Source organism: Leptonychotes weddellii, chromosome 3, assembly GCF_054177405.1.
Source record: "Leptonychotes weddellii isolate Sample4059 chromosome 3, ASM5417740v2, whole genome shotgun sequence".
Classification (NCBI taxonomy): Eukaryota; Metazoa; Chordata; class Mammalia; order Carnivora; family Phocidae; genus Leptonychotes; species Leptonychotes weddellii.
The window spans coordinates 51,701,242-51,725,821 of record NC_138371.1 but is presented as its reverse complement, the minus strand read 5'-3'; the positions used below and the strand labels follow the sequence as shown (position 1 = coordinate 51,725,821).

The window sequence follows — 24,580 nt, the reverse complement described above, 5'->3', positions numbered from 1 at the left end:
CAAAAATATGTCAGAACACGAATTTGAAATAAATCACGGAATATAGTGCCAATGGGTATATATGAATGTGTGCGCATCTCTTACATATGCATATGTTTAAGAGAATGGATATATATGTATATACATATATATACATATATACATACATATATACACGAATATGTAGGTAGCACACCTACATTTTAATACACACACATACCCACTTTGTTGGGTCTAAACATGCACTAGCAAGTTATTTTAGGGCTTCAACTCTTCAGAAAATCTCATTATGTGAGGAGCGAAGTGGCTCTGCGGGGAGCATTATGGAAATATCTGGGCTTGATTTAATGAGGCTGTTCACATTGGTGGAATATCAACTTAACAGAGAAAAGTCTACCCAGGGCGTCCGAGTTACCAAAATGAAAATTGGCAATTGAGATGATAAGAACGTGGCTTTCTTCTGCGAAATCACTTCAGGTAACAGAGATAACATTAAGTAACATACATTCTATGCACCAAGAACAATGTTTTATGTACCGAGTCTCTTATCCGTCTCTCCTAATGACTTCCCTTAGCGGGTTGTTAGTACTTGACAGCAGGTCTCCGTGCGGGGAACTTTTCTCCAATTCCACATTCAAAGGAGGTCCATCAGAGAGCATGATTGGCAATTTTCGTCATAATCTGCACATTATTAGCATCAAAATTGACGTGGCAGTTAACACTGGTGGGTTTTGATGTGCCTTTCTTCAAGTTCAAGGAAACCAGTAGCCGGGGTTGCCAGAATGGGTCTCAACAACCCAGCGGTGGCTTTGCAGAGGCGAAAGCGCAATAGACATGCGTGAGAAATATGGCAAGAACCATTTTACCCAAGGAAAAGGAAAGCGAGGAGGGAAGGGGGTGAGGGCAATCGAGTTCGAACTTAGGATAAGTGTCTAAGGAAAGGCTTCAGGATGATATCACATATCTAGAGATTCAAGTATTTCCCAGGTGGAGAGGAACCCGGTAGTTGGAAAACTGAGCTGGAAACGCTTCTTCAAATAGGACAACGATCTGTCAGTCTTTCCCTCCCCTTCCCTTCGTTTCCCTTTCCATTCCTGGCCAGGCTGTGGCACCCTCATTTGCCATTACTTTTGGCATAAAATATGCAAGACGCCTCCATCCCACGCCAAAGATCAAAAGAGAGAACGGTGGCGGGCCCAGAGTGGAGGCGAGACCGCCACTCCCGCCTGCCTCGGCTTTGCCCTTCGCGGGGAAGACCGCCACGGCCCCCACCCGCCTCGCTCCCGCACGCCGCAAACCGTCTCGCAAACACCCCGGCGACCGCCCGCGCTCTCCATCCGCCCTCCTGGCCTTCTCAGACCTCCATTCTCCCGCTCTCCGTGGACAGGGCCCCTAACAAGCTCAGGCTGAGAGAAAAATTGCCACCTCCCCTCACCCTCGTTTAAAGAAAAGAAAGGATGGAAGAAAAAGAGCAGCAGTAGGAACCTCCGGGGTGACTCCCCCCTGCCCCCCCCCCCCCCCGGCACAAAGCACTAGCGCACACCATTCCCCTCTCTTTGTTGTGGTTCTCCGTGGCTTCTGGCCACGTGGTTCAGGAGAGGAACCTGGGCCTGAGGACTGACAGCCGGGGCCGCATACCCCAGAGGACTAGTTTGAGGGCAAGGGGATTGTCTTCGGGAAGACCAAGAGCTCGGGACAGAGGCGGAAAACGGGGCATGGGCGGTGGGAAACACGAGAAAGCTGCTGGGTAGCAAATACAAAAATAGAAATAATTTGAGGGTACACGGGCCGGGTTTTGGCGGGGCTCTCTTCCCCCAGTTCGGTCGGGGCAGCTTCCCTTCGGCCTCCCGCGCCGGGGCGCCCCCTGGCGGCAGCTTTAGCAGCGGGCAGCGCGCAGAGGGCACGCGGGCGCACGAAGGGCGCGGGGGGCGCTCAGGGGACTCCCGGGCACACTCAGAGTGGCGGGCACAGCCCCCTGGCGGCGGCGACGTAGTTATCTGGTGAGCGGCGCCTCGTCCCTCTGGTCCGGCGGGCTCACGGCGGTCTTGCTAAGCACAGCCGCTGAGTAGGGCAGGAAGCCGCTCTCGGAGCGAGGCGCCGCGGCGCTGCAGCCGAAGTCCGAGCCCCCCGCGGCCCCCGCGGCCCCCGCGCCGCCCCCGCCCCCGCCGCCGCCGCCCCCGCCACCACCCCGGGAGCCCAGGGCCGCGGCGGCTGCTGCTGCGGCCGCCGCGGCGGATTGACTGCTGTGGCAACTGAGGCACGAGCAGGGCGCGGAGCCGCCGCTGGGGGGCGCCCCGGCCGCCGCGGCCGAGGAGGCCGCAGCCGCTGCAGCTGCTGCAGCCGCCGCGGCCGAGGCCGCGCTGTTGAGCCCCGCGGCGGCCGCTGGCGTCTGGTAGAGGCCCGGGTGGCGGAAGCTGCACAGCAGCTCCGGCCTCGAGTAGGGGTGCGAGAGGGCACGGAAGGTGTCCAGCGGACGGATGGAAGTGGCGAAGGGCGACGAGGCGGCGGCCGCTGCGCCGGAGGCCGCAGCCGCGGCGGCCGCAGCCGTGACACCCACGTGCGGGTAGTAGTGCAGCGGCACGTGCGAGTGGAAGGGGTAGGGCAGGCTTCCGGTGGCGGCCGCGTGCGTCATCATGTAGGTGTAGAAGCTGGGGTCGGCCGGGTGCGGCCACGACATAGCCAGGCGCTGCCGCTTGTCCTTCATGCGCCGGTTCTGGAACCACACCTGAGGGGAGAGCCGCACGGCGGCCCGAGTTAAGCAGTGCCCTGAGGCCTCAGCCCCCGCCCTGGACCTCTCCACCTCTCCCGGACCTCCGAATGGCCTGACCTACTACTCCCCTCCGGTTGGGCCCAGCTTGGAGGCCCCTCTGCTCTCCCAGCTGGTAGTGAGGGCGACAGTGGGAAGAGCCGTGGGCACACCTTCCTCAGCGAAAACAGTCTTCTGCCCTCGGCTCCTGCGCCCTTGCTTTTTGCTGCGTTTAAGGTCCCAACGCAACCTTTCCTCTCCTTTCCGCCACCCACTAGTGCCGAGCCTTGCTGAGCACCCCTCTCTCAATCCCAGGATTTGCACGGGATTCTAGGCCACCTTTGAAGAAGGGGCTGCCGCGGTAGCTTAGTTTCTAAAAGGTCGCCGCTCGAGGTCTTGAGTCTTCTGAGCTGCAAGGACCTGCCCCAAGGGCACACGTCCGATTTTGATACTGAAGGGATGGTTGGAATCGTTTGCCTCAAATGAGTGGCGGGAGCAACATCCTCTTAAACTGGGAAGGGGACTTTTCTACCCCTCCCAACACAGTCTAATGAAGACATCCATCATTCGTCACAACTCTAAATTAAAGAAAGCCCGATCAAACCAAAGGGAGACTTCCACATCTTCCCTTATCCCTGGCAGTTTACTCTTTTCTTTTGCTAGAGTGTGGGATCCTCCGCGAAGTGTTCGCCAAGTCGCCCAACCTCCCAGCTGTCTCTCCCGGATTAATAAAATTGATCACCTAGAGATACAGAAGTAAGGACAATTTCGTTGTATCCTCCCCCCCCCCCCGAAGTTTGCTTTTTTTTCCTGCTGCCCAAGAGAAAAATGTTTAGGAAACTACTTTCTCAACCCAATCGATTTTCAAAATACCGTATTCTTTTCTCCGTGTTGTAACGATTTATGCGGAAAATAAATCTCCAAGATCAAGAGCAGATGAAAAGTTTCACCTAGGGTTCGTGCCAGAGGAACAAAGACCAGCCGGCTTTGCCGCCGATGGGGAAAATGGGGCCATGGACCCGGGCGAGGGGCACCTGGGCAGGCGCTGGGCAGAATCGAGCAGAGGCCAGCGTTTCCGGCCTCGGCTCCGCCATTCCCGGGCCTTCCCAGGTCAGGCCAGGCAGGCCAAACCTCCGGATTCGGCAGCTGAGAAATAAATATGCCAATTCCTTTGGTGACTCTACCCCGCGGCTTTTCAGGCCCGCAGCTAAATGTGGCCACCCAGGGAGGAGAAAGGAGAAACAAAAATCAACCCAGACACCCCCGGGGAGACTAGAAAAGGCGCGTGCTGGAATCAATACCTTGATGGTGGTTTCAGGCAGGTTGAGCGCCGCGGCCAGCTCACACCGGCGGGGCCGCGACACATAGTTCTCCCTGTAGAACTCCTTCTCCAGGCGCGCGATCTGTTCGCGGGTGAACGCCGTGCGGTAGCGCCGCACCTGATCCGCGCCGGAGCCGGAGCCGCCCAGCGCCGCGCCCCCGCCGCCGCCGCCGCCGCCGCCGCCGCCGCCTCCATGCAGGCTGCCAAGGCCAGAGCCCGACGCAGACGTCGTGGTGCCCGCGGCAGAGCCGCCCTCCGCGTACCCTGGCAAAAAAAACGGCCGACAGTGCGAGAGTCACTGTCGGGCCGAGATCCCCGCGCTGGGGCTGAGCGCGGTTGGGGGAAGCCGAGAGAGGAAGGCGCGAGGCTGCCTGAGTTGATAGGGTCCGTCATGCTTACAGATCGCTGCCGTTAAGGGAATCAATAAAGTTTGGGGAGCCCTTCATTACCAAATAATAAGAACTCAATCAGGAAGTTTTTTTTTCTTAATAATTGGAAATCTTCAACTCAGGAGGAAAATTGGTCAAGGGAAAATGCCTACATCTAGGCGCAGTTTGGTGAGCTCTGGGTTTCCCGTGGTCTGGAGACGGCAGGGCAGCTTTCTGTAGGGCTTCCAACCTTTCTTTGATAGTCTTTTGGGTTTGGTTTAAAATATTTTTAAGATGAGAAAGACAGCAGCTGCTCAAATCGGAACCATTAGGGGGTGGACTCTACTTTCCAACTCTTTTCTCCCGCTGACCCAAGCGAGTCTCCCAGAGGCTCCCGGCGACGCTCCCTCCGACTTACTCAGGATGCCCCCTCCACTCGGCCTTGGGGAATCAGGGGTAACGGAGTTCAGAGCAGCTACCAGGGCACCCTTCCCGTAGCGCGACTCAGCGGCTGACTAGGGGTCGGTCAGCTCGCACAGGCTTTTAGACCAACCCGCAGAAACATTTTCTAGGACTCGGGCGACAGCGGGCGGGCGGGCGGGCCTGGCACCCCCCCAGGCCTGTGCCTTGCTGGGAGGCTCAAGGAGCCAAGCAGGAGTGCAGGGTCCCCAGCATGCGTCCCGCCCCCGCCCGAGCCCGCTGGGTGCAGCTTGCTTGCCGAGGGTCGGTTAGGGGCAAAGGCAGGAGAAAGGGCCAGCAGGAGCCGCGGAGGAACGGGGAGGATGGGGCCAGAGAGCGCGGCAAGGGCGGCGCGATTACCTTTGCCATTGTTTTCCTTGAGCGGCGCGGCAGCAAGGCCGCCAGGGGAGCGCAGCGCGGAGCAGCCCACCTCCACGTCGCTGCTCATGTCCGCCTCGGCGGCCGCCTCTGAATAATGACCCGGCTTTTTACGGCCTTCGGCGGCGGAGGCAATTTCGGAGGAGACGGTGCTTTCGCTGCCCGGGTGCTGCAGGTTGAACAAAGTGTCTATTTCGAATTTGCCCTTGGCAGGGAGGTCTCCCAGAGCGCCGTGCAGGGGGGCGGACGGCAGGCGCGGGCTGAGGCGAGCCGGGTGCTGCGAATTTTCCAGGGCCTCCAGCACAGCATTGCCAGCCGAATCGGACAAACTGGAGAACCGCTTGCCAGCCGTGGGGCTGTGCAGCCCTCTCTCCATCAGAATCATCTCTTTTCTTATTCTTTCCATCATCTCAGCTTTCTAAAAAATGTCACAGTGGCCCGCTGTCCCGTCCTAATGATGGGCTGCGCCTAGGGCTAATTCTCATTCAGCCCCAGCGAACGCCTCTAAATATTATTATCTCTTTTGGAGGGAGGCGGAAAAATTGTGGGATGCCAGAGCGAGGGAATGACTGGTCAAAATGACCCATACATCCTTCCGAGCCCGAGATGTCATTCATCAAAAAGTAGCGCTCGCTCGTCATTAAGGTACGAATGACGCCGTTCGAATAATCATTTATTGTAACAGGTTTATAAGCAAATAAATACACGCTCCTGTCAGTGGGTAATGAAGGCGGCTTCGGAGCAGACAAATAGATCCAGGTAGGAGGCGAGAAGAGACAAGAAGTGTGGAGGAAGGCTCCGGTCCTTTGCCCGCTCAGAGCCGGTTCTGTTCGCCCGGGGGTTTGGCCTCGGGGGTGAAATTGACAGTCTGATTAATAGAGCGCGCCGCGGCACATTTCCCCCTTCATTTAGGGGCATCATTACGCTCTCAGTTTGCTGGGTTGCCCCTTAGGTCCTAATCATGCAGCGCCTTCCTCATTTTTCCTCGGACATAGATACGTGTTAAATAATAGATAATGCTTTGATTTTCCAGAGTAGATCGTCGGGAAGGTCTTTTTTTTTTTTTTTTTTTTTAACATTTACAAGCGGGAGGGGATAAGGGAGGGGACAAGAGGGAGGATGTAGGAAGAGTTGCGTAAGGAGACCTTGCGCTCCTGTCTGGATTACTTATCTTTTGAATTTCAGAACCAAATATGTATTTTATTTAACAAATAGGGCGCCGAGTTTTCTCTCTCCCCCACTTCTTCGCCTCAGCCTGGCTGCTCTCCTCCCACCCCAGCCGAGAGAGAGAGAGAGAGAGAGAGAGAGAGAGAGAGGAGAGAGAGAAAGGGAAAGGAAATATCGTAGAGTTTTGAAAGCACTTTAGTGCTACGTGGCTGGGAGGTGCGTTGGGCCCGCGCCTCCAAACGGAAATCATTAGGTCCTCTCTGATTTTTTAACATCGTTTGCAGAGTGAGTTCTGAACTTGAAGTCCTGGGTTTTTTACTTTTATAACCCTGCTGATGGATAGGCTTCTCGCCTACGCATTTTCCCTGGGGGAAATGAACTCGGCTGGACGATTTCATAGTAGAATTCGACAGCTAACTTTAAACACAGTCGCGATTTACAACGCCATATGGGCTGCCCCAGATCCACTTTTTACGTTGCCAGCTTTCCCCCTCCCTCCTCAAATCGAATTATTTGTGGCAAAGTTGCCGAATTTTTAGGTCAAAGGAGGAAAGAAGGGACTTAGCCTCCTTCCCCTTCCATCCGCTGCCCTCCCTTCTCCACTCTGCTCTTCTTTCTTCTCTCCTTCCTCTCCTCCCCCAACCCAACCTCTTACCTGTGGCCCTGAGTATGCCCGGTGCTAAGTCTGGGCGCGGGGAGTCGCGGAACAGCCTTGCCGCTGCTTCTTGCGGCCTGAGCTTGGCGGCTGAGCCTCTTGGCGATAGCTTTGATGGTCATAATGACGCCGGTGGCAACCATTTTAACGAAGATCAATCTTCACTCAGGGCCGTTGCACAGCTCCTCCCGCGCTTGCGCCCCACCCTGTCCCGACCCCCAGTGCACTGTGCGGGTCCGCCAGCCAGCGCAAAAGAGGAGAGATCCGCGGCCACAGGCGGGGACACCATAAGATGGGGACGGGACACAGAGGTCGGCCTGCGAGCTTCCGAAGCGGCCGAGAGACCCTGGCAATCTGGGCGCTGGGCGCGGGTCCTGCATCCTCCTCTCAGCGCCAACTCAGACCCCAATCCAGCCCCCCCTTCCTCCCTGCCGCCACACCCAGCACGTTGGGGTGTGTTAGGGGCAAACCCAGAATCTCTTTGCCCATCTCTCCTTTGGCGCTTTCCTTTTAACCTTGAACCCGTTGGGGGCGCGTCAGGAATGTAAGGAGAGACGAGGTGTTAAGTATATTTATATACATTTATACACATAGTCAATGCCAAAAGTTTCTCTCCTGTTCCCCTCGGCGCCAACTTATTTCAACAACGTGAGCTTTGCTTAGAAAATCAATTCCACCTCTTTAGGTAATAAACGGAATTCTCCCCCAAGGTGAGAAATGCAAAGCTGGATAGGCACGCGGTAGCTGCAGAGGTGAGAGGGGGGACGCGGAGTAGGTGTTGGGGACCGAAAAGAGGACCTGCCTCGGCGTCCGCCTCCCACCCTGTCCCAGAGACCACTGGACTCCCAGCACTATAAGCCCTCCCCGAGGCGGCTTTCTGGCCATTAACGCGGTCAAAGATCAGCCTTGCGGGTGCCCCCACCTCTCCCTCCTAGCTCCACAGTCTAGGCCCCCAGCTCTACCACCCCTGGTAGGGTCGCCTGGCAAAGAGAAGTCGCTGTCCCAGGAACCTGGGAAGGGTACTACCCCCGCCCAACCCCACTTGCTTAGGGAACTGAATAGGACACTTCGGTCCAGGCTCAGGTCCGTGGGTGGCCAAAGCCCTGGCGGGGGGTGGGATCCGCCGAGGCGCGACCCAGGCGGAAGTCGCAGATGCCTTTATTGCTGTCGTTTGGCGCCCCCGTCTGTTTTATTCGCGGTTTCGGCAGCTGTGAGCTACTTTGAATCGCAGAAGCCGCCGCTGGGGGCTGGGGTGGAGACGGCAGTCCCTTCCTCCTTCACTCAACGCTTCTTCCCTTCCTCTGGGACCTCACGCCTCTGGTCCTAAAGCCTGCGCCAAACCGGACCTCAGTCTGTTGAAAAGGTAAAACACCATTTCTAGGCGACACCTTCTTTCATTAATGGTTTTGAAAACTATTTTGCACCTTTTAAGTAACACTAATGTTTCGTATTCTAGCAAGTTTATTATAAAAGATACATTGGAGATCATGTCAAGAAAACTACTCACAGTAAAAGACACCTATAATTTTTCACTAAACTGCGTTTAACAGACAATGTTTCAGGGGAGACAGTGAACATCCCATTACAATATTTAATGTCCCTTAATTTATTTTAGATTCCACACCTACTAGTATAGTAATATTGGCCAACTTTTATGTAACTTTTACTCTAAAATTACAAGTGCTTTTTACATATATTATCGCCTCTAAAGCTCGTAGCGTTTCTAGAGATGGATTCTATTCTCCCTTTTACAGAGATGGACTCCTTCCACACAGAGGGGTTGAAAGACTTGCTGATTTAAACTTATCTCTGAAAATATCCAAGTTATAAGGTATTTAAAAGCTTTGGGGTAGCATTTTTTGTTTATTTTTTTTTTCATTTTGCATATGTCTTCTTTAAATACAGGCCTATCTCAGAAACATCGGGCCCATATAGGGGATAGTGAGAAGATTAACAAACAGTTCTGTTGATATTTATTAATGAAATACCCAAATCTTGCACCTCTCCCAGATTGTGGAGGCTGAAACTGAGAATGGGCCTGTCAGATTCTCCCAGTTTTTAGCGTAGCCTCCAGGTCATATCGGGACCTCCTACCCACTACCAAAGTACAGGACTCACTCCTACCCATTACTCAAGGTACCGGGGTGGTGGGGGGCATGGGATGCCCCCGTGGTTTGGCAAGAATTTTTAAGGTGCACTGGGGGTGAGGGTGTGGGAAAGACTTTCTCCAAATGGACTGAAAAGCACTTTTTGGTTGAAAGGAAGAATTACATGAAAGAGGTCTAATTTTATTTTATTTTATTTTATTTTATTTTATTTTATTTTATTTATTGGTTAGGCCTCCAGACTAAATATTTGTTTCTTGAGCAGCAGCGGGTCCTCCGAGGTGAAGTGGTAAACACTTTTGGCCTTCGACTGAAGGTAATAAAAATGTGTCCAGGCTGGCCGAGGGGAGGGTCTCGGGTAAAGCCGGAGTTGTAACGGAGCCCCGCGTCCGCCCGGGCCTGGCTGCCGTCTTCCCCGCGGTAGGCTCCCGGCCGAGCGGGCCCAAAACCAGCGCGGACCCTCACCCGAAGGCAAGCTCGCTCGAGGACTGGGGCCGCCTGGGTGTAGTGGGACAGCAGAACCGCTAAAACCTGGGCTTCGTACCCCTGGTGCATTTTCTTTAGGGTAAGTGCAGTCCCCACGGCTTACGGCTTGGAGGTTTCGGTTTATAAGGGAAGGAGCCACCGCTTTGGCGACTCAGGCCTGACTCCCTCCTGGCATCTTTTTGCAGCCATCCCTAGGCTGGCGGTCCTCGCGCTCTTAGTCCCTCTGGCTGCTTCTAGTTCTCATCCTTCCCTCTACAATTGCGCGCCCTAGGAGGGATGGCCTTGGGGGGGGGGGTACTTTCTCCCTAGTCTCCAGGGCTACCCAAACCCACTGCCTGCCTGAAGCTTGTGCGCCCTCAGACGCGACAGGAAAACTTGCAGGGACATCTAGTGCCAGGCCTGAGGAACTGCGCGCTGCCCAGCCGGGAAATTAAGCCTGACCACTTGCCTCTCCACCTCACTCCCTTCGCTCCTCCCGCCCGCCCCCTCCCCCCGCCCCCGCCCACCTTCATGGTTAGGCATTTCCCTAACCTTCATCCTTTCTCCCTGCTGGTGTCCACATGTGGATTCTTCATAGAGACCAAGGGCTCCACGGAAAGGAGAGAGACAGAGAGGGAGAGAGAGAAGGTGGGGAGAACGAGGAACATTTACTTTCTTTCATTTCCAAAGTCCAACAGAGTGAGCACTTACTGAACTTCAGTTAACAATGACATTGCTAGAGAAGTGTATACCGAGGACAACCCCACACCTTGAGACACCAGACAAAACAGCAGAAAATTGTTTGCAGTCCCAGCTTTTGTTTATTTGGGGGGGGGGGCAACAAGTTACTAATGTCCTCCAGCTCTGAGCCCACCCTCCAGCATCCCTTGGAAGTGAGATTAGTGTTTCTCTAAGAGGGAAGACTCTTGCTGTGTTTAATTCCTGCCAAGATTGGAGTTCTTTCCATCCCAAACAAGTGCCCGCTCCTCTGTGGGAGGCAAACCTAGGTTCGCCAAATAGCACTTTGGGTTTAGAGAGAGTTTTGTTGTTGTTGCAAATGATTTACATTTAATAAAGCCTAATTGTGTTGTCAAATCCAAATGGAATACATCTCAGACATAGAAAGTGCCCAAACTGAGGATTCCACTGTCTGGCTTTTGCTAAAGACCCCTTTCTTTACCCTAGGTTTGTTGTTTTTAGGGTGTTTTTTTTATTATATATTTCCAACCTGAATGAAACCGAGTATTGCCTACAGAGGGAAAATTAGCTTCAAAGTTGGCAGGGCACAGATTTGGTTAAGAACCACACTGTCCAGCCAGTCCTGCTGGATTTAAGGCTTTATTTTGGAATTAAGACTTTATTTCTACACTTAATTTTTGGCTTCTTACAAGTTAATTAGGAGAGTGTCCTGCGCTTCCTGGTGTGGCCATCAAGGAAAATACTTTCAAAGGAATTCCCAGCACCCCACTCTGGTAGGAGTTGGTAATTGTTGCCTGGCGGTAATGGCCACTGATTATGTGGTTAATCGAGTTCATTGCTGTTTTGGCAAGCAGGGGAACTTATGTTCTTCAATAAATCTAAATCTCAGACTTCATCTACCCACCCACCCATGTCCAACCCAGGACAAGGACATGATTTGAAAGATCATCTACAAGAAGGACAAGAGAGGATGTGATTTTCAGAACATTATTGATTCCCAGAAAGGGTGCCTATGGAGAGAGAGGAGAGCAAGTGATGGGAAAGAGAAGAGATGATCTCTCTCTCCCTCTCTCCTTCTCCCTGCCCACCCCTTCTCAATAAGACTTTGGGCAATGAGGGATTTCTCTCCCAAATCAGAAAATGTGACAAAACTGGTTTCACTGAATAACACATCAGTGTTTGGAGACATTTCTGCCTGGTTGCAAAAGATTTTCATTTAACAAAGATTATGTCTGTTGTTAAAGCCTCAGCATAATACACCCACACACATACACAGGGTTCAGTCTGTGCTCCTGACCAGTTAAAGAAAATTATTCCCATTGAGTTTATTTTATTTTTATTTTTTTCCCTACTGAGTTTAAACCTAAAATCAACTCGGACACAGGGTACACAAACTAAATGAAATGTTTCCGCAAATTCGGCCTCAAAATTCCTCCACTACCTACCACCCCTGGCTTGTAAACTATGTGTCTTAATTAGTTCATAAACAGAGGAGCCCTGACTTTGCCTGGTACTCAGCCACAGCCCTATGATCCAACAGCAGCAGCTGCCCTGGGGTGCTGGGTTTAAGGGCCCTCATAGGGTCCAGTCTGAGCCTCTTTCCTAAGGGGAATTCCCTCCCCCAGGGCCAGGACCTCAAACGAAGGCTGTGCTGGAAGCAGGTTCAGCAGCAGGATAGCAAGAGGCAATGTTCCTTATTGTTCAAAACCTCCCTCGTCTCTGAACATCCGCTAGGATGGACAGAGAAACCCCAAGTCCTGTGAGAGTTCCACAGGACAACTGGAGGCAGGGCCATCACTGAGAAGTGTCTTTCAACTAGAGCATTAATTCAGACTTTCCTCCCAGTCCTGCACAGCTTAATTTGCTGCATGGAAAATTAAGCCAAAATTGAAGGGCTGTCTCAAACCAGCAAAACTTGACAAATTCTTCCTTCCTAGCTTAATTTCATTTTCTTCATTTTTTGGCATATAATTGGCTATTAAAATGTATTTATCAGATAGAATATTGCACAGAGGTCTCTGGTGGGTGGGGGATCACAGGGATATTTAGTTTTAAAAGACTGAAAGTTCATTGGTTCCAGTTATGTCTTAGAAATTACTTCAACAAATTTGCTTTTTGAGGTCACGGGAAAAAAGCAAGGGAGACAAAGGAAAAATAAGTGTTTCAGGGTGGCGTTCCATGACTGGTTTGGTACCGAAATTGTTGGGTGAAGAGGACCCATCCAAACTCTTCCAAAAAATAAGCAACTCTGTCACCTGGCCCCAGGTGGTGTTTTAAAATGCCGATTCAGTTTCCGTTACTAACCTTTGCCTCTGTCTTTCAAGTAGCCGAAATTGTTCTCACCAACAAACTTCTATTCCCTATGATTTTCTGCAAAGGCTCAAGCCCCTCCAACTCAAATTTGATCATGAACACATCTAGGACTTCAAAAAGGTCAACTTCCCCTGCTTTTCCTCTCCAGTGCCCCTCTCATAACTTTCCCCTTTATTTGAGCCTTTTATGGTTACTGGGTTTTGTGTGTCAACACTCCCGACACCAGCAGCCCACCGTGCAATGTCAGGCCAGGCCCAGGAGGGCCTCCTTGGCTTTTTTACTCGCCCCATCCAGTCACGTCTTGGGTTCAGGAATGGCAGGGCTGGGTGACAAGCCGGCTTCACCAATCACAGGCTCAGGGGAGCGATTTTCTTGGAGATGGGCTGGCCTGCGTAGTTGATGCTACAGAACCAAATAGACTCACTCTGAGGGCTCCTGCACCCACCCCAGCACTTTCAACTGCTCAGATGGAATGTTGCTCCTAAGGAGGAGCCTTAAATTTACCACAGAACACACACCAGCTCCCTGCTAATGGCTAAGATGGGGGGTGGTGGGCTGGGGCTCCGAGGGTGAGAAATGGAACGAAGGGATGAATTTGGTCAGGGCTGTGATGCTTGACACCAAGAGCCCGCTCTATCCCCTGGAAGCCAGACCCAGTTGCTCAGGGCTGCTCCTGTCTAAAGCCCCAACTTTGCTTGGAAAAAAACCACCCTCTTAATTTGCCCCTCTCAGTCAGTTGGCAGCTTGGAAAAGAAAGCGAAACAAAGGTCCCTGGGAAAGTGAAGTTTTCAATTAATTGGTGTGAGTAATGGGCGGGGGTGGGTGGTGGCTGCAAAATGCAAGAGGCAGTTGGGCTGCTGGGGAGGCGCAGAAGTTTCGTGGCTGGCAGCACAGTGGCTTTCTCCAGGTGCCCTCCACAGGGTCTTTCTGCTAGCCAGGGGAATCTGCGCCGGGCTGGGGAGCCCAGTTCGGGAGGCGACTCCGGTTGGCCTGAGTGTAGAGGCGAATAATGTGGACCAGGCATCAGGAGTTTTCTCGCTGGGGCAGATCGTCAGGTTCGCCGCGCCATGGCCGAGCCTTTTCTTCTGCTTGACTTACTTGTAAGTCTCTGTCCCAGCCCCAAGGGCGCTTCGTGGGCATTTTCCTGGTGGACGGGGTGTGTGTGTGTGTGTGTGTGTGTGTGTGTGTGTGTGTGTGTAGGGAGGGTCTGCTCCAACTGGTCTTAATTCGGAAGATCCCCTATGACAACCCGCGTGAAATGCCTTTGCCCCGAGCAGTGTTCAAGGTAGGGAAAAGAAGCTCCCTCAGGCTTGGGGTCTAGGTCAGCTAATCCAAGGGACTGAGCAACAGGATCCAAAATCAGTCTGTTTTCACATCATTCCTACCATCTCTGTCCTTCGCCTTCGTTTAGTTGTGCAGCTCGGGGATCCGAGGAGAGGTGGCAAAAACAGCCGTGGCCGGAACAAGGCGCAGGCCTCGGCGCCCGTCTCAGTCGCAGACAGGGCCTAGGATGGGCGGTCGCGCAATCAGCTCGCGGGGGTTGGCTGCAGCGCAAACGCCTGGGTCCGGGGCAGGGCGGGAAGGGGCGGTGGGCTGCGCTAGGGGCTGGGAAGGGGTAGGGGCCGGGGTGGGTGGGTCCAGCGGGGCCCTGGCCGGGAGCCAGGCTCTCCCGCGCCCCCACCCCCACGTGGCCCCGCGCAGCCAATGGCGCGGCCCCGAGCGGGAGCCCTCGGGGAGGGAGGAGGCCCCCCGACCGGCCCAGGCCCCCTCCCAACCTGAACTTCGTTTTTATAAACGTCCCGCGATGAGCTAACCTGTTGGAGGGCGGGCGGGCGGGCGGGAGGCGGGAGGCTCGCAGAGGGAGAGAGGGCGAAAGGAAGAGGGCGGGAGAGAGAACGAGAGAGAAAGGAGAGGAGGGAGGAAGCGCGCCGCGCCATGGTGTCCTGCGCGGGGCCGGGGCCGGGGCCGGGGCCGGGCCAGGCCGGGCCATGAGCCGCGCGGGGAGCTGGGACATGGACGGGCTGCGGGCGGACGGTGGGGCCGCCGGGGCGGCCCCAGCCTCCTCCTCCTCGTCCTCTGTGGCGGCGGCGGCGGCGGCGGCGGCGCCGGGCCAGTGTCGCGGCTTCCTCTCGGCGCCAGTGTTCGCCGGGACACACTCCGGGCGTGCGGCGGCGGCGGCGGCGGCGGCGGCGGCAGCGGCGGCGGCCTCGGGCTTCGCATACCCCGGGACCGCTGAGCGTGCGGGCTCCGCCTCGTCGTCGTCATCTTCGGCTGTGGTCGCAGCGCGTCCGGAGGCTCCCTCCGCCAAAGAGTGTCCGGCGCCCGGCGCGGCCGCTGCGGCGCCTCCGGGCGCCCCAGCTCTGGGCTACGGCTACCACTTCGGCAACGGCTACTATAGCTGCCGCATGTCACACGGCGTGGGCTTACAGCAAAACGCTCTCAAGTCGTCGCCGCACGCCTCGCTGGGAGGCTTCCCGGTGGAGAAGTACATGGACGTGTCGGGCCTGGCAAGCAGCAGCGTACCGGCCAACGAGGTGCCCGCGAGAGCCAAGGAAGTGTCCTTCTACCAGGGCTACACGAGCCCCTACCAGCACGTGCCTGGCTACATCGACATGGTGTCTACCTTCGGTTCCGGGGAGCCTCGGCACGAGGCGTACATCTCCATGGAGGGTTACCAGTCCTGGACGCTGGCCAACGGGTGGAACAGCCAGGTGTACTGCGCCAAGGACCAGCCACAGGGCTCCCACTTTTGGAAATCATCCTTTCCAGGTAGGAGCGTTGGAGTGGGGGGGAACGGGGAGACCAGGAGGGAGGGAGTGGGGGCAGGGAAGAGAGTGTACGGAAAGAAAGCACTAGGAGGGTAGGTCCCTACTTGGGAGCTGCGCCTGTCCTCCTCGCCCAGCCAAGGTTAACCTGATGGAACAGTTCCTGTAGTTTGCCTGAAATTTGTACATTTCTCCTTTGATTTAAACTGTCCCTCTCACAACCCTTTTCTTCTTGTGTGTGGGCATAAGCCTGTTTTTCTCCCACAGTTGAGGGTCTTTGCGTGTGCCCTTTGCTCAGGCCTTGGCCCCTCCTCCCCGAAGACGTGTCACAGAGTTGGGTCCCACTTTTAAAGGATATGACTGCCCCAGGGTCACCACTAAAGCTTCTAAGAGCTCACAGACTCCAAACACAGGAACACAAGAAATCAAAGCTTGAACAAAAAAACCTGGATTTTTTTTTTAAGTCTGCGTATGTTTGTATGTGTGCAACCAGCATTTGCAGAAACTATCCTTATAACTGTCCCCAATAACCATGCCATAAAATTGAAGGCTTGTTAAGATGCTGGTTTGAGAAACCGTGATGATCCATCAAATGGCCTTCACTTTGAAGTGTAAATAATCTTTCTTTAATAATGTGTAAATAATATGTCTGTATAAGTAATAATAAAATGCAAGCAGCCTGGTTTTCTTTATTCCCCATACCCCTTCCAAACATACACACACAGCCCCCAGTGGTGCTCCAGAATCCCTGGTCTAATTTTTTTCATGCTGTTTTTTATACCAGGGGATGTGGCTCTAAATCAGCCAGACATGTGTGTCTACCGTCGGGGGAGGAAGAAGAGGGTGCCCTACACCAAACTGCAGCTCAAAGAACTGGAGAACGAGTATGCCATTAACAAGTTCATTAACAAGGACAAGCGGCGGCGGATCTCGGCTGCCACGAACCTATCCGAGAGACAAGTGACCATTTGGTTTCAGAACCGAAGAGTGAAAGACAAGAAAATCGTCTCCAAGCTCAAAGACACTGTCTCCTGATGTGGACCAGATTGGCCAAAGAGAGTTTAAATGCTTTCAGTTGTCTCCAAAAGACCTTCGGAAAGACTTGAATATGTATTTAATTTCGCCCCATCTCCCTGCCAGTGATGGCAAATTTTGTGAATTGTTCTTCTCTCTTCCCCTTATCTGGCTCTAAAACCTTTTGCTGCCCAACCTGACTCTGTAGTTCTGTTTCTTACTTGTTTATTATTGATTTTGTTCTTGTCTAGTTTTTTTTATGATGTTTTTAATGTTCTGTTTCTCCCTCCAGGCCAGTATAAAGGACTTGAAGTATTTTTTAATAATTCCCCCCAAAAGAATTTCAGAAGTGCCATTATGATTTTAAGGTTTTATTTTCTTAAATCACTTCATATGCCTGTTTCCAGCACTGATTATCTTCATAATCTACTAGGGTAGAAGGATTTGCAGTCATTCATATCCTGCGATTGGGCAATTTAATCATTAGCTCTCAGCAGTCACCCTGAGGCAAGTGGAAACAGCTCTGGGCAAGCGGTGCTCTAGGGTCACTGGGAAAGTCTAAAAACAGGCGGCTGGAGGTACTGTGATGGCTTTAAAAGCAGCTACCTTATTAAATAGGGTTTGTATCATTATTGGAACGAAGACAGTCTTCCCTACTTTGGGTCTTTCATTTGCTGTTGTAGTTATATGTGTTTAGTATACCTTGTCGATTTGTGCTTTTATAATCTTTAATTTGAAAATAATGTGTCCTCATGGATGCCTTCATTTCCCCAGCTCTAGATGCAAACATTTAAATGGCTGCAATTGTGAGAGTGATCTGTGGATGGTATAAATGCACACCTTCTCCTTGACCTTGGGTCTGTGGGACTAGAAATGAGGTGATCTCCTCAGTCCCCTGAAAGAGACTGAATCAATGTGGCCATGGGTGGGAACTTTTATCCAGAACCCAGTGAAGAACTTGACTGTCTGAACAAATGTATTGAGCCTCTCGTGGAGTTTTAAGACATCTAACAAATACGAAAAATGTGGCGCTCTATAGTTCAAGATTTAAAAAAAAAAAAAAGATGTTTCTGAAAATGATGATAAATAACTACTTTTAAAGTGCTGCATATTTATACAACTGAGAGATTATTTTTGTAGATGCAAATGTCTGTGAGCTGGGATATGTGTGCAGTGCTTCAGGCATTTAAAAATCACTTTTTTATTCCTAGGGAGATGCAAATAAACAGAACTCTCTTGTTTCTTCTGTGTCTTTATATATTTGTTTTCTTATTCCAAGCTTGTGTTACCTCTTGTGTTCTTATTTATTATAAAATCTTGTTGTCTTGAACATTACGATGTTCCCTATAGATGAAGGAAACTCAATCCCAGTTCTACTCTCTGAAACCTCCATTCTATTTCCGCCACCCCTCTCTGCCCTTTTCCCTGTGGCTTTAACATAAGTAGTGATGTCTTTAAATGAGAATATACTTTGTGGTGTCTAAAATGGTATTTTTTACCAGACAAAAAACATCTCCAATAAAAATTTTACTTCTCTTTCAATATTATCACTTTATTCAAATAGTTTTATTTTTTTAAATCAATATGTATGTTTGTGTCTGGGTACAGGAAATTGTGCTCACTTGAAGGTGTTCTTCCTAGAAAGGCTGTTACAAATATCTACTCTCCGAAGGTCTTGAAATTAGACATATCCATATTTGGCCATTGAAAAAGAAACATTTCAAGCTGATCCCTTATCGCCTTCTCTGAGCAGCCTCCAAACAGCATTTGAGGACTGAAACCATAATTGCACACCCTAAACCTCTAGTCGCAATTTTTAGGCACTATGAACTTTCTTTTAGAGACCTTTTTGCCACTCGGGGAAATGGCCGCTGAGGAACTGGGTGCCTCGCCGTTGTTAGTGCCCGGACACAAATCAATTTAGTGGTTGCTAACTTTTTGGTATGAAGTTAAATACACATGTTTAAAATCTCACACAATGTGTAAACTCTCCTGGCGGGAGGGCTCCCTTATGGATCTGCCAGAGAAAGCGCAGAGACCCAAGGTCCAAAGCTACTTTCGTTTTCTCTGGCTCCGCTTGATTTTTTCATATCTTGCACCGATGGTTGACTGTGGGCGGCCAACTTCGTTTTAACTGACAGAGAGGGACAGAGAGAGAAGAGAGAGAGGGAGAGAGAACGGACTATGATTCAAACTGGAGAAGAAATAACCCCTGAAAATGGGGACACATCAACCCCGACCTTCCACTTTCAGGAAGAGTTTCTAACGTTTTCTCTGTTTTCCTCACAAGATGTGCTTTCATGTGAAACGGGCCTGTTTTCCCTTCTTTTCCATCGTCGTTTTCCCTCCTTTTTTGTAAATTCCAGACTCCAGGGCCGCACTCCATTCCCAGGTCCATTTCTGAGGTTTCCTGTCGGATGGGGGGATTGCCACGAGGTTTTCCTTTCATCTGTAGTTGGCCCGTCAGTTTCTCTCCGCCTAAGAGAAATGGGAGGTTTGCTGAAGATTAAAACTGCTCAAATGCTCTCCGGTGGAATTTGAATTGATGGCTAAATCAATAACAGATGAAGACTTTGCTATTTATATGCATTCCTTTTATATTCCGAATTGAGGAGGGAGTAGAGGAGCGGGTAGGTGGCCGAAGCGCTGGATGGGAGGCCCGCGGGGAGCCAGGGCGAAGGGAGCTTCGGAGAGAGGCCTTTCCTTCGGGTGGAAACTGAGAGGCCGCAGGGAGAACGCCTCCGAAACCTGGCAGGTTTCGAGCGCCGCTGGTGGAGACTCAAGGCCCGCGCGTCTACGCTTGAGTCAAGAGGCGAAGGACGCTTTGCAGCCGGGACGCACAGCCAGACAAAGAGGCGGCCTCGACGCTTCCCCGTGTCTGGCAGCCTGCTGGGTGACTCTGACTCCGCTGTCCCGGCCAGCCTTGCTGCCACGATCTCCGGCTTTCCGAGACACTTGGCGGAGCCTGGCAGAGGGCCGTGACCGCACCGGCTGGCGACCCCAGGCCGGCGGTGCCGCCCTTCACTGTTGATCTTGACCGTGCGGCGGCGCGTCGCCAGGCGTGGAGCTTGCTCGCCATCTCCTGGGCGGTCGGCGGCATTGGCAGAGCTCGCGGTTTAGCTCCACGGCCAAATCCTCTCTCCCATTCCCCAGCTCACCAGCCAAGCCTCCTGCCCTTCCACGCCCCCCCCCGCCCCGCCCCCCGCCGCTCAGTCTGCAGCTCCCAGCTCCCAGCGTACAACTTTGCTTGCTGGACCTCGGAAATTATAAATCCAGGAGATAAGGTGGGGCACCATCCTGAGCCAAGGAGATATGGAGGGAGTTTAGTTGTTCTAGTCTTTCTGTTTCTCACTTAGCCCCTTTATATCTTTAGTCCCCAGGGGTAAACCGCAGCTGTGCCGCTGCCTAAGGGTCCGGAGAAGACACCCCTGGACTTGGAAATACCGGAGCATCACTGTATGCTGAGACCGGAGGAGACGAGACTGCAGGGATCTCTGGAGCTGGAGCTTCGGGCCTGGGGAGGCTGTAGCTCCTGGAAAACAGGGAGAGTTTCCCAAAATGAGAGCCTGTATCCCCTAAGTCCTTAGGAACTGAGGTTGCAGCTTATGCCTACACCACCCCAAGCCCCCCCGAGGACGGGGAGTGGAGTTCTTGTCTCTAAGTTTGAGCTCCTAAGGAAACTGACAGAACCCTGAAGAGTCCCGGACATCCCCATCCCCACCCTCTACCCCCGCCCTGGAGCGGGAGGAAGAGACCGACTGCGTTCCCCAGAGCTGCCCAATTGGTCGCCATAACTCACACAATAAAGTCGCAGCGCGGTGGTCAGCCTTGCCCTCCGGCGGCGCCTGTGTGGTCTCCGTGCCGGAGCTGGCGGTCTAACCAATTCCAGCTTGGCTCGGGGACCGGCGAGGCGGGCTGCAGGTTGGGGCGGGTGCCAGTCACGCGGTCGCTGGGGTTCTTGGGACCAAAGCAGCAGAGGAGGACCCAGAGCCCTCTGGCCAAACTAAATCGGAGGGCCTGCGGGGGGGGGGGGGCTGTCACACTGCTCCCGGCGAGGGACAGCTGCCCCGCCCGCATCCCTGTTCGCCAGAACCCTGAACCCGCCAGCCGCCTAGGAGGCGCTGAGCCGAGGATCGCTGCTAGCCTACTGCCTCGGTGTGCCCAGCTGTTCCCGGCCGAATGACTCTGGCTCTTCTGTCCTTCCACACCAGGTCGGGGGGAGTTCGTCTTGCTCTGACCGCTGCCGAGGAGTTGAACAGCTTGGAGTTCTGGTTGGCAGGACATAGTCGCCAAGGTGACTCCAGGCGATAAAAGGAATGTAGCCTTTGGCCACGATTGGCCAATGCAGCTGCCCCTTCCCGGGCCAGCATTCTCCATGGACCTGGATGGCCGCAACTTTCCTGGGAGCAGAGGGCTTGGCCATGGAGAAGCACACCAGAACTGGTGTGAAACCAGCTTCCTGGGAGCCAGACTCGGGCAGAGTTTGTGATGCATTTCTCCTCCTTCAGCAAATTTCTCCGACTGTGCCGGGTTCAGGCAGTGTGTGGGTCTTCGCTGCTAGACCACTAGCGCAGAATCCTCTCCAGAGGAACAGGGCAGGGAGGAATCAGGGTAGGAGAAGCATTGCTCAGGCCTAGGGATAGAGCTGGTGGCCCCACCACACGGTGGGCTCTTCGTGCAAACCTAGAGGTGCACAGTACTGGAAAAGGCCTTAGCTGCAACTTAAAGCTGGTGGAAGCAAACCTGGCCCAGGTAGCCAGTGGAAAAAGGGAGTGCAAAGCTCATCAAGACCAAGAAGGATCCCAAGGGACACTCGGGCAAAGGCACCCAATGTCCCCAGCTTCTGAAGCTGATCCCGGAAACTCCCAGTGGTTTCACCTTTGCTCAACGTTCCTTGGTTCTGCCTGGCAGCTTCGTCCTTCGCCATCGAATATTGCGGGTGTTATCATAATACCCTGAAGGGGGGGAAACGGGTCGGGGGATGTAGGCGGTGCTGAAATGACCGGCTTTGAAGAACCTGCAGGCAAAGTTTCGTCCAATCGTCTGAGCCTGTCCTCTTATTCCCGGTTGTAACTAAATACTGCTGCGAGCGCAGCCGAAGCCCTTTGTTGGAGATGTGTGAGCGCAGTCTCTACAGAGCGGGCTATGTGGGCTCGCTTCTGAATCTGCAGTCGCCTGACTCCTTCTACTTCTCCAACCTGCGGCCGAATGGCGGCCAGTTGGCCGCGCTCCCCCCCATCTCATACCCGCGAGGCGCGCTGCCCTGGGCCACCGCGCCTGCCTCCTGCGCCCCAGCGCAGCCTGCCAGTGCCACGGCTTTCGGCAGCTTCTCACAGCCCTACCTGGCTGGTTCCGGGCCGCTTGGCCTACAGCCCCTGGGCGCCAAGGACGGACCCGAAGAGCAGGCCAAGTTTTATGCGCCCGATGTGGCTGCCGGGCCGGAGGACCGTGGCCGTGCGCGGCCGCCCTTCGTCCCCGAGTCTAGCCTGGCCCCCGCGGCCGCGGCTCTCAAAGCGGCCAAGTATGACTACGCGGGTGTGGGCCGCGCGGCAGCGGGCTCTGCAGCCCTGCTCGAGGGGACCCCCTGCGCTGCCGGCTTCAAGGAAGACGCCAAGGGCCCGCTCAACTTGAACATGACAGTGCAGGCTGCGAGCGTCGCCTCTTGCCTGCGACCTTCGCTGCCCGATGGTAAACGGTGGCCATGCTCCCTGGGCCAGTTTGGGCTGGGTTGGGAGGTGGGGTGCAGGGGAGAGTGTGGAGGGGGAGGGAGCTGCTAGGGGCGGGCAGGCTACAAGGAGCGGCCGGCCGGGCTGACTTGGGTTGGGGCTGTGTTGCAGGCCTGCCGTGGGGGGCGGCCCCAGGGAGGACCCGCAAGAAGCGGAAACCCTACACCAAGCAGCAGATTGCGGAGCTGGAGAACGAATTCCTCCTCAACGAATTCATCAACCGCCAGAAGCGCAAGGAATTGTCCAACAGGCTGAACCTCAGCGACCAGCAGGTCAAAATCTGGTTCCAGAACCGGCGTATGAAAAAGAAGCGCGTGGTCCTGCGCGAGCAGGCGCTGGCTATGTACTAGCCCCCCGCGTGGTCGCGGCCGGCCAGGGCTGCCTTTGAAAGCCGAGGCCTGGCGGGAAGGAAGAGCTGGGAGTAGGGGCTTTTCCTTCGCGCCTTCTTCGCTGGTCCCACGTACCCTTCCGCTCAGCCTGCAGCCCCAGAAGCCAGCAGAGGATTTGGAGCCGCGGCCAGTTGGGCCTCTAGGCTTCCACCTCTCTGGGTGGCGCCTGCAGAAATTGAAATATAACCTTGGCCTTGAGGCTTCCTGCGTGGGGGCCTGGGGTCACCTGTCCTAGCTCTTGACTGGGGTATTTACACGGGTGCTCACTCTAGCACCCTTGTACTTGGATTTCTGCTTCCACCTAGACTCCCTTTCCTCTTCTCCCCAGTCCTTTTTGAATTTAGTAGGCACCTCACTAGAGCTCAGAGTGGAATTAAATTTAGGACGTCCTTCGGGAAGGAGTAGAAAAGGGCTGCAGGCACAATTCTGTCTCTTTGCAGCCAAAGCCCCTTGTGGCAAAGCCAGAAACTTGGCTCTGGAGAAAGAAAGGGCACCCCCTCCCCATCTGCCCTGGCTGGTTCGGGAGGACAAAAGCCACCCTAGACATTCAGACTTTGGGAGGAAAGGGGAGAGGGGAGGGACTGTGTGGCTGGACAAATTCGAAGACACCTCGGAGTTTGGGCTGGGCTGGCCCCTCCAGCTGGACAGAATGGGGTGGATACTTCCTTCCTGTGGATTCGAGGGAGGCTGAAGCTCCACAGCAAACTGCAATCTCTAGATAGGACTGGTAAAATTTCTCCTACTTCTCCTATCTCCTCACATATGTCTAGGCCAGAGCCCTGCACTCTGTAATTGGACTCAGCTCTGGTGAGGACAGCTGCTAATCTACTCTGAGGCTGGGTTGCACTAAGAGGTGGGGAAAATATCCAGGGGGAGGAGAAGGGAGTGAGCAAGGAGAGGGGTGTCCTACATTCCAACTGTAAATATGGTTTCCCTCTTGAGGTGGGTAAAGGTGTGGACATGTCTTTCTTGAATTAGGGGAATGGGCCACCGTAGGGAGAGGCGAAAGCTCCTCCATCAGTCAAGGGGTGAAGAAGGAGGTCCCTCAAATCCTTAGCCCCTGGTCGCTGCTGTTGACCAAGTAGAGAAGTTCCCCCTCTCTCACCCTCTTCACCACTGGACAACTCCACCTGGGGCCTTTCTGTGCCTCAGCCACCGTGCCTTTTCTGAGCCCATGTCTGGCCTGCCTCAGTGGTGCCTGTATGGCCCTGGGCCCTGCTGGGCTTGCTTTGTGGAGGCTGGGGTTCCTGATGCTAGATGGAGTTGTTTTGCATGTGCTGGGGTGTCCTGCCTTACCCTCAGAGAAACTGAGCCCCCCCCCAGCTCCTTCTACCATCCCTACCTCTGTTCCCTCTCCTGAGAAGTAGCGCCCCCCAATTCCTACTGAGGTGTATGACAGCCAAAGAGTTGAAGATTCGTTCCCCAAGTCCAATGATTTATTTTCAGTGGAGGACTAGGCCCTAGATCTGGAGTGAACACCTCACAGAGAGTCCCAAGCCTCAGTCCAACTGACCGCAGTTTATGTTTAGACTAATTGCATTTTCTTTGCTATCTAATAGTTGTTGTGCATGTTTTATGTTGTTTTGATTTTGTAAAAAAAAAAAAAAAAACCACAATAGTTTGTATATATCAGATACATCAAAATGTTTTGAGTGGAAATAAATATCTAGGTCCCAGCCAAGCTGTCAAGGGACTGATGTCAATTTTTCAAAAACGTTTCGGATTCCCTCCTAATGATTTTAGGCCACCAAATTCGTTTTTCTTTCCTGGTTGTGGTTTCACTGCAGGTGTTGACTGTTCATTAAATGAGAAAATGGCTTCCAAGTCAGTCAGAAAATGGTGTATAAAAGCCTATGAACAAAATGTGTATGAAACATCCAAGTGGGAGGAGGGGGGACTGTGGGCAGATTGGAGGGCATTAAGTGAACTCTCAGCTTGTTGCAGGCCAGGGCTTCTGTATTTTGCTTAAATTCTCAAACTTTAAGGCTTGCTGTTGGGGGCGGGTGGTGCTGTTAAGATATGAGATTCCTC

The 24,580-nt window shown here is 53.5% G+C and overlaps 3 protein-coding genes across 3 annotated transcripts; 2 read left to right on the top strand and 1 right to left on the bottom strand.

Moving 5' to 3' along the window:
• Nucleotides 1–1,972: 1,972 nt before the first annotated feature.
• Nucleotides 1,973–5,660, bottom strand: EVX2 (even-skipped homeobox 2). The gene is made up of 3 exons (XM_081815525.1): nucleotides 5,234–5,660; nucleotides 4,027–4,310; nucleotides 1,973–2,704 (listed from the first exon to the last, which is right to left on the bottom strand). Exons 1-3 carry the CDS (start codon nucleotides 5,658–5,660, stop codon nucleotides 1,973–1,975), a joined length of 1,443 nt encoding a protein of 480 aa, XP_081671651.1.
• An 8,983-nt stretch (nucleotides 5,661–14,643) lies between these two features.
• On the top strand, nucleotides 14,644–17,939 carry HOXD13 (homeobox D13). The gene is made up of 2 exons (XM_006739537.3): nucleotides 14,644–15,424; nucleotides 16,205–17,939. Exons 1-2 carry the CDS (start codon nucleotides 14,644–14,646, stop codon nucleotides 16,453–16,455), a joined length of 1,032 nt encoding a protein of 343 aa, XP_006739600.2. The 3' UTR covers nucleotides 16,456–17,939.
• A 3,609-nt stretch (nucleotides 17,940–21,548) lies between these two features.
• HOXD12 (homeobox D12) lies at nucleotides 21,549–22,510 on the top strand. Its single transcript, XM_006739536.3, has 2 exons — nucleotides 21,549–22,122; nucleotides 22,272–22,510. Exons 1-2 carry the CDS (start codon nucleotides 21,549–21,551, stop codon nucleotides 22,508–22,510), a joined length of 813 nt encoding a protein of 270 aa, XP_006739599.2.
• The last annotated feature ends 2,070 nt before the right edge of the window (nucleotides 22,511–24,580 follow it).